Source organism: Odontesthes bonariensis, chromosome 1 (genome assembly GCF_027942865.1).
Source record: "Odontesthes bonariensis isolate fOdoBon6 chromosome 1, fOdoBon6.hap1, whole genome shotgun sequence".
Taxonomy (NCBI): Eukaryota; Metazoa; Chordata; class Actinopteri; order Atheriniformes; family Atherinopsidae; genus Odontesthes; species Odontesthes bonariensis.
Genome location: NC_134506.1, coordinates 23,754,826 through 23,769,060, shown reverse-complemented (window position 1 = coordinate 23,769,060; position 14,235 = coordinate 23,754,826). Strand labels below are relative to the sequence as shown.

Sequence of the window (14,235 nt, the reverse complement as noted above, 5' to 3'; positions counted from 1 at the left end):
AGAAGATTCTTAAGATTTCACTGTCATGGGGCTGATCAGAATCTACTTGGCAGTTTGAAGCTTCAAATAACTCAACACAATGGATCTACCTAAAGAAGTAGAAATCAACTCATGCAGCATCCATGAAGTCGTGTTTAAACGATCTTAAAGTAGCTTTTCACAAATATGAGAGCACAATATGGAAACAACCCACAAACACAATAACTGACTTTATACAATGTGTCTCACAATCTGTGCCAGCATTTTTAAAGTAATGTCATCTGACATTTCAAAGATGCTAATCTACACATTTGCAGTGTACAGAAAGACATACTGTGAAGTCTGAGGACAGGTTCAGTAGCAGCAGTGATCATTCCACTGGCTTATCTCACCTTTAAATGTTCTTTTACATCGTGTGCATTTTCAAGTTTCGTGTCTGCTGATAAGCCTAAGAAGCCAGCAGGAATACATCATCTTACTCTACTTACAACACCATATCCAAACTGCTCCGAAGGCCATTTCAAAAGTTACGCAATACATTAACTCAATACATTGTTCATTGAGACTAAAATAGTTCAATTACTCTGCTCACTTCCTGGGAGTGGAAGGAAAAAAATAAACTTACATCAGTGAAACAAAAGACTTAACAAACCCTGCAAGTACTATTAAAACATTATATGCCTCTTAATGCAAAACTAAAAAGCAATCACTAAGTCTGCTGGAGTCAAAGTCATTGCACAAAAGTCTGCTGACAGATGAAGAAAGATCAAAAAGGTCACCCACGTCTCACTCCAAAGACTTTGCCCAAACAGATGCTGACTTTCCATTCATTACCAAAGCAAATCTGAATCATCTGAAAAGCTGCAAAAAGAAAAGGGATTCAGACATGTTTGGATCAAATGGTTCAAAGTTTAACCAGGCTGTGTTGTGTCACCAGTTGAGCCTAAGTTGCTTGTGGTTGTAATTCAGCAGAAGTAGCTCAAACACCAAGGATAAAAAAAAAAAACGTGAAGAGAACATCCACAGAAGAAAAAACAGAGAAAGCACATCTTCAGGAATTACTTTCGTCTCTGAGAATATCTGGATTATTATATCATATCTGGAGCTATGCCAGCCAGTCATGTGAGTTTACTCAGACCAGAAACTGCTCAAGAGTCACGTCATTTTCATCTTATGTGGGCTCCAGTTCAGTCTGTTTCAGACACATGTATTCCTTCAAGAAAAATGGTAAATTGATGCGCAGACCAATGTGTAGTTATGGTGGAGGTTTTCATTGTTAAATCCTAAAGACGTCAGCAGTATGTCAGAAGTATGATGGTTCAAAAACTAAACTGTCTCACATGGCAGTAATACAGCCGATATGGTGGTGGGTGCTATGTGTAATACTCTATGACAACCTGCGTTTCTAAACATTATATGGATCTCCTCATTTCTTCTCTACACACCGTCTTTTTACAACTGACGTAGTTTGCTCTGTTGGCACCTACTATATAAAAGGAAAGGAACAGACATGTGGAAATGAGCTCATGGGTTATCATAAAAACGAAAGGAAACCTGGCAATAACTCAGCCAAACACTGAATATGCCTGCTTTTTTGCAGGATTAGGTTTAAGTAGCTGCTGTACATGTGATATGTTGACTAAAAGAAAAAAGAAAAAAAAAGAAAGAGATTTAAGTCTGCTTGCTCGTGTAAAACTGCCAACAAACTGGGGGATCATGTATTTTTGACCTTGGTCTTAATTGAGCTGAGAGCAGATGTGAGCCAGCTGGATCCAAAATGAGAACACGTTTTAAGTAAGATGTTATGAGCCTAATTTCTTTCAACAGTTTAATGGAAATGGGGGGGGCAAACTGATAACATCACCTGCTTCAGTTCATCCTTTCCGATATGTGATCCAGATGTTAGTGGAAATTCACTTCAGTCACATGCCGTAATAAAGAGCCAATCAAACTGTTAAATACAAACTACTGTCTATTCAAACAATATTCAAATTGAATATTAGAGGAATCAACCAACAACACACTGCCATACCCCCCCTACCCTCAAATTCTGAATTTTCCTTTTCATCAACCACAAATTTTCTTAGGAATTGTGAGAAAGAGCCAAAGCCAACGCAGGTCACTGCTGACCACGCTGCATGACCAGCAGTTCATAGCAGGCTTTGTTTATCGAGACCGAGTTAATCATAAAACCGCTGCCAAGCTTTCGTTTGCTGATTTAGTAGATCACAAAATCCACCTCTGCACCTTTACACTGGAAACTGAATGAGCAACTGCTGGCTGTCCAAACAATGGGAAAAAGTGCTGAAGCAGGTGTCATTCATCATGAGGTAAGCACTAAACTGACCACACTGCTCAGATGACTGGACCAAAGGATAAAGCCCCAGTAACTCAAAAACCCTCTTCAACAAACACAAAAAGGGTTCGAAAAGAACCTAAAAAAACTCTTAAATCTAGGAGGCCAGTGATTCTGAGCCAACAATCATGCAGGTGTTCTTTAAACCAGGAAGTTCCTCAAAAATACACGACAACAGCTGCTTTTTTCCATCTCACATCCTGAGTTACCACGGGCCAGATCCAGCTGTATTCTCATTGTTTTCTCATTTGTGTATTATCAACATTTTATTTTCCTCAATTTACATTTGAAACTGAAAACAACATGTCAGGGAAACACCAAAGACACACAGCGTTTTCCGTCAGTCAGCTGTTAAAGGAATGTAGCGGAACCTGTTCGGTCTGTTCTCCTATTCCCCGCCCATCCTTTATCACGACTTACACAGCAGTTCATCTTTGTGATGTCACAGATTGTGTTACTGAGAACAACATCCAGCACCTTTGCCACAACTACATAAAGGGGTTAAAGCTACAAAAATATAAATCTGTATTACACATCAAACTAAAGACAATTTCAGGAAAATTTTGGCTGTCACATACCGACAGCTCGTAAAGTGTAAAGAAGGCAAAGAATGAAAGGATTCCCATTTGAAAGACTTACCTGATGATGACACATTGGTTCTCACGGTCAATCATCATGTTTCTGTACATGTTATCTGCCAGAGCGTAGATGTGAGGAGGGTTCTCATACTGAGCCTGAGAGTCGAAAAAAGATTTCAGTTAAAAATCAATGTTTAGAACCTTACAAGAGAAATCAGGGTGAGTAAGTTACAACAACTTCGGTGATATTCTGTCTATCATTTGAAGTCTATGCTCGTAACAAGTTAAAAGAAATTGGGCCAAAGGCCTAATTATCAAAGTATGACATCATCTCTTCTTTAGAACGGAGTTGGTATTTGGGAACTTAAATTGTTTTAAGTTATAAGTTTTGACTATAAAAGTATTTCAGCTGCACAACAGTTTTCAGTAGGTGACGAGGCTAAACAGCTGACCTGAACAAGATATTGCTGAAATAAGAAAAACCTTAAAAAAACAAAAACAACTATCCACATGTCTTCATGGCAGCATATTCACTTTGGGGGAGAAAAAAAAATCTTTGCTGATATATACAAGAATTACAAAAACCTCTTGCTCACAAAGCCTCCAAGTCTGTGCTTTCATACTCAATTCAAACTATTTTGGAAACAAATCGGAACTTTCCACTTTACTTTGTGCCGGCTAATTGTGCAGATAAAAATGCAGCGTATTTTTGTGCACAATCTGAGAAAGTCAACTGTTAAAATTGGCATGAGTGAGACGGAGAGTTCTCACAGTCTGTCAGAGTTTTAAAAGCTTTTCAGTCTGTCCTTGGCTTAAAGAGACAAGCCCACTCTCGGCAGGCCGGCCAATAGAGGAGGCAGACTTGCACAGGCTGCTCTGTGAAGGTGCTGCCAAGCCTGCTCAATGGTTGAGTCAAGTTTCTGACAGTAACATCTGCGACAGCCAGCTGGAAAGCTTGAACTACATCAGCCTTTTCCTTTCAGACGGTTAAAACCTTAAACCTCAATAACACATCAGTGATTCCAAAGCGGGTTTGTTTACAGGTTATATGGCGTCATTGCTGAAATGTACTTACTGCACCCTGATACATCTCAATTTCTTTGTCTCCAAAGTACGGCATCTGCTTGAAAGGATTAATCGATATGAGCACAGGGCCGATGTATGTCTGTTGAAATTATCTGTTAAAGATCATGCATACAAATTAGAAAAAGACTGAATCAAACCAAATTGCAGCGATACATCACAGCAATAAAACTACATGAAATTACTCCCGTCTTTGACCTGTTTGACGTGAAGAGAGTGTGACAGTTCAGCAGTGGAGCCGTGGTGATCAGGCCCGAGGTTAAATAAGTGCTTACAAATGTCAGAAAATAGACCTTCCATGTAGTGCTGAGGTTTCATGCCCCAAAGACAAAACGCCACTCAAGGCAAATAAAGCTACTATTGTGGGTGGCCCACAGTGACCAACGTCTTTGGCAGGGAGACCTCCCAGTTTTGGCTATTTATTGACCCGAATCAAAGGCCTGACTCAGTGCCGTCAAACCTAAAACTGCCAGCATTTACTAAACTTCATAATCCTGAGCGTTGCCAGAGTGGAGATGAGGTTTATGCAAAGAGCTGCTTTGAGAACTCTCAAAGAGGTTCTTCATTCATTCATCTTACTGCACGTCATGAACAGCTTACGTGTGTAGCCACAGCTGCCCTTTAGAAACCTAAACGTAGCATTTGTTCAATGTACTGCATCAAAAAGATTGCTTGCAGAACATAATTTGAAATCAACCCCAAAAGGCTGCTTGAAATCAGACAGCAGCAACGCTTGGATTAAGACAACCTGCATATTTCACCATTATGCCATCCACTACTACTCACGCCTTTTTTCTTTTTTTCCCCCATATTTTGCACCATAGTGAGGCAAAGTAAAGTGTGTCTGACTTTGTTTAAGGAGCTGGAGTTAGAGATCTGGGTTAGGGTATGTACAAAGAGGCCCTTTCCCCCCTGCTCATGGCAGAATCTCAGGGGGAATTTGGCACCTTCCAACACTGACTCATTGCTGATATATCACAGCGAATGACCATTCAGCTATTCTGGGAATAGCAGGGATGAGACAGACTCAGCTATTCCTCACTGGCATGTGAACAGCAAATGTGAGTAAAGGATACAAAGATGTAGTCATCCATGTATCTCTTCTTGAGGTTGTCCACAATGGCGTCCTCGTTGATCTTGCTGAGCAGCACCATGTCGTCCACTCCGCTGTGTTTGACATTGTGGCTCTGCCAGTGGTATCGGTAGTGCCCCCGGCTCCCCTGAAACAAAACAGAGACAATGTACAATTGTTAGTTCACTCAGAAAAACACAACGAGATGAACGAATCTAGAGTCTGACATCAGGGTCGCACGGACGCTGCAAATACACCAGTTGCTGTTTTTCAGCACACTCAGAACCTGAGGTGGTGTGGTTTTATCAAACTGTTGAGCTAATCACACAAACTGAAAACCAAGGCAAAAATGGTCAGCATCAAGGAAAAACTCAAAGCATGTACATTTTCTGATGGTGAACATCGTGAGCCATGTTTACTTTGAAAGAGCACGAGTTCAGATTCCCAAAAGTGCTTTGTGTTGTTTGTCCAAGTGTTAAAGATGCTCCGACTTAACTTTTATCCACATCCTAAAAAAATCTGGTTCCTCCCTCCCTACATCCCTGTTTTTCTTTTAGCTGAGTGGGTCTCTGGAGAACTGAGGTCATTCATCATGTGCTGTGAGTCAGCATAGTCTGGCTACTGTGGACGGGGGATCACAATGTGCTGCGAGGAGTGAGTCTCTTTCTCCGGGATGGAGAACCGCTAAAAGCCACAGAGGGCATCCAGAACATTAGTCAACACACCAGTTAACTCTTTGCTTCCTCTGCCTTAATTGAGGAAGTGAAGAAGGAAGAAGAAAAGCAGCAAACAAAACAATATAGCCAAGGAAAGAGATGATTCACACGGCGGTACAACAACAGCTAAATATGGTAATATTTGTAGCAGAGGGGAGTGTACAAATGTTATTTTGACGACATTAATCTACATTTATAGGAGCTCAGATGGTAGAGCGGTCATCTTAGCCCCAGAGCGTCTATGTGCCAGTCTGTTCTTGATGCGTCACTAAATCCCAGATTCCCTCCAATATGTTCATCGGTCTGTGACTGTATTAGAAAAGCACTGCGTAATGTATCCAAAATGAGAAGTGCTCCTACAGCGCTAAAAAACTCCAAATTTATTGTCTTGTGTGAATTTTGATGAAGCAAATACGTGAAAGAACTACGCAAAACTGCAATCACATCTACTGCCTCTCAGCTCAGAGCAGAATTGCTTATCGAATCACAGGACGACAGCATCGGTTAACACTCTGTGTTACAACACACTTTCAAATGGTTCTCCAGAGATCACGATGCAACATTGGACACATCCAACTGTGCAGGACATCAGCAAGTAGCATTTTCACAAACATTTCAATAAGGTATGCTTTTGATATATTTTGCGGCTCTGTGTACATGTCTTTGCCGATTTAGAGCAAACAAACTGTAGCGTTTAAACTTAAATGTTAAATCCAGTGTGAGAGTGTTAATGACAACAAGCAAACATAGCTGCTTCTATAGTAAATGAGAGGAAAACATAACTGGTCATAACTCTGGTGAAAACAGGGGGCACACAGTAACACTACAGGGCAAACTAAACTGGTGGAAAGTCATTGTGTTTTCAGTAATTAACTCCAAATTACTAAGTCAAGTAGGAGGGCCAAAAGCATTTAATATCCTCCAGGGTGACTTTATTCTTAACAACAGCAAAATTAAAACCACTTTACAGACTTGGTTAAAGAACGGGAGATGGTGAGGAATGTTAACAGCTTTTCAGTCTAATTCAGTGGGTATTTTCCTGTAGGAGGGAGGCAGCATGTTGTTACTTGGCTGAGACTCCAGAAGGGTTAGGGTTTTTAGGTACTGCTTTTTAGGTTTGTTAGTCACGGTGTACAACTTCTCCAGATGATCAAACTCACTCTAAATTAGATTTTACAATACGCTCAGCTGGATCAACAACAATGAAATATCAAGTGCGATAATATCGCAAATTGTCATTGTCATGACATCGTATGTAATGAGAGAATTTCGAACAAATTGTAGCTGTTATCATTAAAACAGTTCCCAGAGACGAGGCCTCGCTATGTTTTAGGTCGGTATCCTGCAAGAGGAGCCAATAACTTAGTGAGGATATGCAGCAGAATTCCATCCAACATTGTGAGGCTGCGCCCTCTCAATAGGTATATGTTGATCTGAGTTTACTTTCCCTTAACTGAGCCCCAATAATGTCCAGAACCAGCTCAACCAGAATATTTCATCCACTGCTCTTTTCACTCTCAATGTTCTTTGTATTCAGGAAATTCATCTCACTGCCACAGGCTTATCAAAGTTGGATCTTGACAGAAAAAATAAATCTTTTCCTCAACAGGGAAGCCAATGTCGAAAAAGAATGCTGGTTTAACCGCAAAGTGAAAAAAAAAAATCAAAAATGCTATATTCAACTTCTCTGTGTCGTGTCTGGAATGACGGTGTGCCGATTCAAGAAGGGAGAGGCAATAAGTTGGAGAGGTACATCTCAAACATTCTTTAGATATTGTCATTTTCACTTTTGTCTGTGTGTTTGATTGAGGCAAAGGAACTGAGAAAACATTCTAACTTACTGTAATGTGGGAGTAGTTGCACATGGACAGAGGGCGGGAAATATACACACAAAGACATCCGGGAGGTGCCTGAAACAATCGCACTCCTCAGCTTATTGAGGCACAGAGGCTGGTATATTGTTTTGCTCTGTACTGAGTATTGAACAAGTGGCACTTATTGGGGGTCCTAGCAGCAAAGCTGCAGGAACCCCATTGTGTTAGTAGTTGGGGGTCCTAGCAGCGAAGCTGCAGGAACCCATTGTGTTAGTAGCTTTTCTTATTATTATTATTATTGGGGGTCCTAGCAGCGAAGCTGCAGGAACCCATTGTGTTAGTAGCTTTTCCTATTATTATTATTATTCCTCTACTTTCTGCTGCAATTGAAGTCTATGGCAGCCCCATTAACGCTATGGTAAAAAGTTGTGAAATTTGGCACACGTAATTAGCCAAGTGCCAATCACAAACTCAAGAATTTTCATGGCCCAAGAGCTTACTCTCTAGCGCCACCAACACGTCAAAGTTCAAAGTGCATTCAGCCTAATAACTTTTGAATACTTGGTCCAAATTTCACAAACAAGACATCATTGGAATCCTTGGATCATGACGAGTCCAACGCACTCTATGACGTCAATTTGCGTATACTTAGATTTTCCGCCATTTTGAATTTGATCAAAAAGCTTAAAAAAGCATTTCAGGTCACACAGATTGTCAAATCTTCACGAAACGTGGCACATAGACTCTTAAGACCAAGCCGCACAAAAGTTATCGTGTGGAATTTTTAATTAGGCTTCAATTTTTCCATAAAAGCCAATCAAACTCGAGGTTGACGCCCCCAAACCGGAAGTGAGGTCATATATTGGCAACAATTTGATATCTTGACGTCAAACTTATAACACAAACTCAAGACTGCTAAGGTAAGAGTCCCAAGAAGTTTGGTGACGTTCGGCCTATAGGTGGCGCTATAAGTAGCAAAAATGCATTTTTGATCATATCTTTGGACCCCTTGGTCCAAATTTCATAAATGAGATATCAATAGAATCCCTGGATAAGGTCGAGGTCAACACACTCAATTACGTTATTTGCGCCATCTTGGATTGTCCGCCATTTTGAATTTAATCAAAAACCTTCAAAAGGCATTTCAGGCAACTAAGATTGTCCAATCTCCACGAAACTTGGCACATAGAATCTTCAGACCAAGCCGCACATAAGTTATTACATGGATTTTTTTTATTTCACTTCCGTGTAACCGCGGCAGCCAATCAAACTCCATGCCGACGCGCAAATGGGACATTTGGCCGTATCTCTGCGATAAATTGATGTATCGATGTCAAACGTGGTGCATGGACTCACGACGCCCATGAGCAGCCCAAGCCTTGCTTATTGCTCCATTCTGCTAGGACCCCCACATCGCTGCTTGCAGCTATATTTATTCCTCTACTTTCCGCTGCAATTTAAGTCTATGGCAGCCCCATGAACGCTATGGTAAAAAGTTGTGAAATTTGGCACACTTAATCAGCCAAGTGCCAAAACCAAAGTCAAAAAATTTCATGCCCCAAGAGCTTACTCTCTAGCGCCACCAACACGCCAAAGTTCAAAGTGCATTCAGCCTAATAACTTTTGAATACTTGGCCCAAATTTCACAAACAAGATATCATTGGAATCCTTGGATCATGACGAGTCCAACGCATCCTATGACGTCATTTTGCGTATGCCTAGATTTTCCGCCATTTTGAATTTTATCAAAAAGCTTAAAAAAGCATTTCAGGTCACAGAGATTGTCCAATTATCACGAAACTTGGCACATAGACTCTTAAGACCAAGCCGCACAAAAGTTATTGTGTGGAATTTTTAATTAGGCTTCCATTTTTCCATAAAAGCCAATCAAACTTAAGGTTGACGCCCCCAAACCGGAAGTGAGGTCATATCTTGGTAACCATTTGATGTTATGACGTCATACTTATAAAAAAGACTCAAAACTGCAAAGGTAAGAGGCCCAAGAAGTTTGGTGACGTTCGGCCAATAGGTGGCGCTATATGTAGCCAAAATGCATTTTTGCCCATATCGTTGGACCCCTTGGTCCAAATGTCACAAATGAGGTACCAGTGGAATTCCTGGATGAAGCCAAGGTCAATGCATATCATGACGTCATGAGCGCCATCTTGGAATGTCCGCCATTTTGAATTTAATCAAAAACCTTCAAAAAGCATTTCAGGCATCTGAGATTGTCCAATCTCGACGGAACTTGGCAAATAGAATCTTCAGACCAAGCTGCACATAAGTTATTATGTGGATTTTTTTATTTCACTTCCGTGTAACCGCGGCAGCCAATCAAACTCCATGCCGACGCGCAAATGGGACATTTGGCCGTATCTCTGTGATGCATTGATGTATCTATGCCAAACTCGGTGCATGGACTCACGACGCCTTCCTGAGCAGCCCAAGCCTTCCCTATTGTGCCATTCTGCTAGGACCCCCACATTGCTGCTTGCAGCTATATTTATTATTGGGGGTCCTAGCAGCGAAGCTGCAGGAACCCATTGTGTTAGTAGCTTTTCCTATTATTGGGGGTCCTAGCAGCGAAGCTGCAGGAACCCATTGAGTTAGTAGCTTTTCCTATTATTATTATTCCTCTACTTTCTGCTGCAATTGAAGTCTATGGCAGCCCCATGAACGCTATGGTAAAAAGTTGTGAAATTTGGCACACATAATTAGCCAAGTGCCAAAGCCAATGTCAAGAATTTTCATGCCCCAAAAGCTTACTCTCTAGCGCCACCAACACGCCAAATTTCAAAGTGCATTCTGCCTAATAACTTTTGAATACTTGGCCCAAATTTCATAAACAAGACATCATTGGAATCCTTGGATCATGACGAGTCCAACGCACCCTATGACGTCAGTTTGCGTATGCCTAGATTTTCCGCCATTTTGAATTTTATCAAAAAGCTTAAAAAAGCATTTCAGGTCACACAGATTGTCAAATCTTCACGAAACTTGGCACATAGACTCTTAAGACCAAGCCGCACAAAAGTTATCGAAGGGAATTTTTAATTAGGCTTCCATTTTTCCATAAAAGCCAATCAAACTCGAGGTTGACGCCCCCAAACCGGAAGTGAGGTCATATCTTGGCAACCATTTGATGTTATGACGTCAAACTTATAACACAGACTCAAGACTGCTAAGGTAAGAGGCCCAAGAAGTTTGGTGACGTTCGGCCTATAGGTGGCGCTATATGAAGCCAAAATGCATTTTTGCCAATATCTTTGGACCCCTTGGTCCAAATGTCACAAATAAGGTACCAATGGAATCCCTGGATGAAGCCGAGGTCAATGCACATCATGACGTCATCATTGCCATCTTGGAATGTCCGCCATTTTGAATTTAATCAAAAACCTTCAAAAAGCATTTCAGGCCTTTGAGAGTGTCCAATCTCGACGGAACTTGGCAAATAGAATCTTCAGATCAAGCCGCACATAAGTTATCATGTGGATTTTTTTGTTTCACTTCCGTGTAACCGCGGCAGCCAATCAAACTCCACGCCGACGCGCAAATGGGACATTTGGCCGTATCTCTGCGATGCATTGATGTATCGATGCCAAACTTGGTGCATGAACTCACGACGCCTTCCTGAGCAGCCCAAGCCTTGCCTATTGTGCCATTCTGCTAGGACCCCCACATCGCTGCTTGCAGCTATATTTATTATTATTATTATTATTCCTCTACTTTCTGCTGCAATTGAAGTCTATGGCAGCCCCATGAACGCTATGGTAAAAAGTTGTGAAATTTGGCACATGTAATCAGCCAAGTGCCAATCACAAACTCAAGAATTTTCATGGCCCAAGAGCTTACTCTCTAGCGCCACCAACACGTCAAAGTTCAAAGTGCATTCAGCCTAATAACTTTTGAATACTTGGTCCAAATTTCACAAACAAGACATCATTGGAATCCTTGGATCATGACGAGTCCAACGCACCCTATGACGTCAATTTGCGTATACCTAGATTTTCCGCCATTTTGAATTTTATCAAAAAGCTTAAAAAAGCATTTCAGGTCACAGAGATTGTCAAATTTTCACGAAACTTGGCACATAGACTCTTAAGACCAAGCCGCACAAAAGTTATCGTGTGGAATTTTTAATTAGGCTTCCAATTTTCCATAAAAGCCAATCAAACTCGAGATTGATGCCCCCAAACCGGAAGTGAGGTCATATCTTGGCAACCATTAGATATCATGACGTCAAACTTATGACAGAGACTCAAAACTGCTAAGGTAAGAGGCCCAAGAAGTTTGGTTACGCTTGGCCTATAGATGGCGCTATATGTAGCAAAAATGCATTTTTGCCCATATCTTTGGACCACTTGGTCCAAATGTCACAAATGAGGTACCAATGGAATCCCTGGATGCAGCCGAGGTCAATGCACATCATGACGTCATGAGCGCCATCTTGAATTGTCCGCCATTTTGAATTTAATCAAAAACCTCCAAAAAGCATTTCAGGCCACTGAGATTGTCCAATCTCAACGGAACTTGGCAAATAGAATCTTCAGACCAAGCCGCACATAAGTTATCATGTGGATTTTTTTTATTCACTTACGTTTAACAGCGACAGCCAACCAAACTCTAAGCCGACGCGCAAATGGGACATTTGGCCGTATCTCTGCGCTGCATTGATGTATCGATGCCAAACTTGGTGCATGGACTCACGACGCATTCCTGAGCAGCCCAAGCCTTCCCTATTGTGCCATTCTGCTAGGACCCCCACATCGCTGCTTGCAGCTATATTTGGGGGTCCTAGCAGCGAAGCTGCAGGAACCCATTGAGTTAGTAGCTTTTCCTATTATTATTATTATTATTATTAATCCGTTTCCGCTGCAATTGAAGTCTATGGCAGCCCCATGAACGCTATGGTAAAAAGTTGTGAAATTTGGCACACCTAATCAGCCAAGTGCCAAAACCAAAGTCAAGAATTTTCATGCCCCAAGAGCTTACTCTCTAGCGCCACCAACACGTCAAAGTTCAAAGTGCATTAAGCCTAATAACTTTGGACTACTTGGTCCAAATTTCACAAATGAGGCATCGATGGAATCCTTGGATCATGACGAGTCCAACGCACCCTACGACGTCAATTTGCGTATACCTAGATTTTCCGCCATTTTGAATTTTATCAAAAAGCTTAAAAAAGCATTTCAGGTCACAGAGATTGTCCAATTTACACGAAACTTGGCACATAGACTCTTAAGACCAAGCCACACAAAAGTTATCCAAGGGAATTTTTAATTAGGCTTCCATTTTTCCATAAAAGCCAATCAAACTCGAGGTAGACGCCCCCAAACCGGAAGTGAGGCCATATCTTGGCAACCATTTGATGTTATGACATCAAACTTATCACACAGACTCAAGACTGCTAAGGTAAGAGGTCCAATAAGTTTGGTGACGTTCGGCCTATAGGTGGCGCTATATGTAGCAAAAATGCATTTTTGCTCATATCTTTGGACCCCTTGGTCCACATTTCACAAATGAGGTACCAGTAGAATCCCTGGATAAGGACGAGGTCAACACACTTAATGACGTCATTTGCGCCATCTTGGATTGTCCGCCATTTTGAATTTAATCAAAAACCTTCAAAACGCATTTCAGGCCACTAAGATTGTCCAATCTCCACGAGACTTGGCACATAGAATCTTCAGACCAAGCCACACATACGTTATTATGTGGATTTTTTTATTTAACTTCCGTGTAACCGCGGCAGCCAATCAAACTCCATGCCGACGCGCAAATGGGACATTTGGCCGTATCTCTGCGATGCATTGATGTATCGATGCCAAACTTGGTGCATGGACTCACGACGCCTTCCTGAGCAGCCCAAGCCTTCCCTATTGTGCCATTCTGCTAGGACCCCCACATCGCTGCTTGCAGCTATATTTATTCTTCTACTTTCTGCTGCAATTGAAGTCTATGGCAGCCCCATGAACGCTATGGTAAAAAGTTGTGAAATTTGGCACACGTAATCAGCCAAGTGCTAAAGCCAATGTCAAGAATTTTCATGCCCCAAAAGCTTACTCTCTAGCGCCACCAACACGCCAAAGTTCAAAGTGCATTCAGCCTAATAACTTTTGAATACTTGGCCCAAATTTCACAAACAAGACATCATTGGAATCCTTGGATCATGACGAGTCCAACGCACCCTATGACGTCAATTTGCGTATACTTAGATTTTCCGCCATTTTGAATTTTATCAAAAAGCTTAAAAAAGCATTTCAGGTCACAGAGATTGTCCAATTTTCACGAAACTTGGCACATAGACTCTTAAGACCAAGCCGCACAAAAGTTATCATGTGGAATTTTTAATTAGGCTTCCATTTTTCCATAAAAGCCAATCAAACTCAAGGTTGACGCCCCCAAACCGGAAGTGAGGTCATATCTTGGCAACCATTTAATATCTTGACGTCAAACTTATAACACAATCTCAAGACTGCTAAGGTAAGGGGCCCAAGAAGTTTGGTGACGTTCGGCCTATAGGTGGCGCTATAAGTAGCAAAAATGCATTTTTGCTCATATCTTTGGACCCCTTGGTCCAAATTTCATAAATGAGGTATCAATAGAATCCCTGGATAAGGTTGAGTTCAACACACTC

General features: G+C 41.4%; 1 protein-coding gene across 2 annotated transcripts in view; it reads right to left on the bottom strand.

Annotated features, from left to right (window-relative positions):
- The window catches only part of myo1ea (myosin IEa), a 62,995-nt gene that overhangs the window by 31,061 nt on the left and 17,699 nt on the right, over nucleotides 1-14,235 (bottom strand). For both annotated transcript variants that reach the window (XM_075461057.1, XM_075461067.1), the window contains exons 2-4: nucleotides 5,073-5,216; nucleotides 3,989-4,078; nucleotides 2,975-3,069 (exon numbers count right to left, since the gene is read on the bottom strand). In XM_075461057.1, coding sequence (XP_075317172.1) covers nucleotides 2,975-3,069; nucleotides 3,989-4,078; nucleotides 5,073-5,216 — 329 coding nt within the window. The remainder of the gene's footprint in view (nucleotides 1-2,974; nucleotides 3,070-3,988; nucleotides 4,079-5,072; nucleotides 5,217-14,235) is intronic.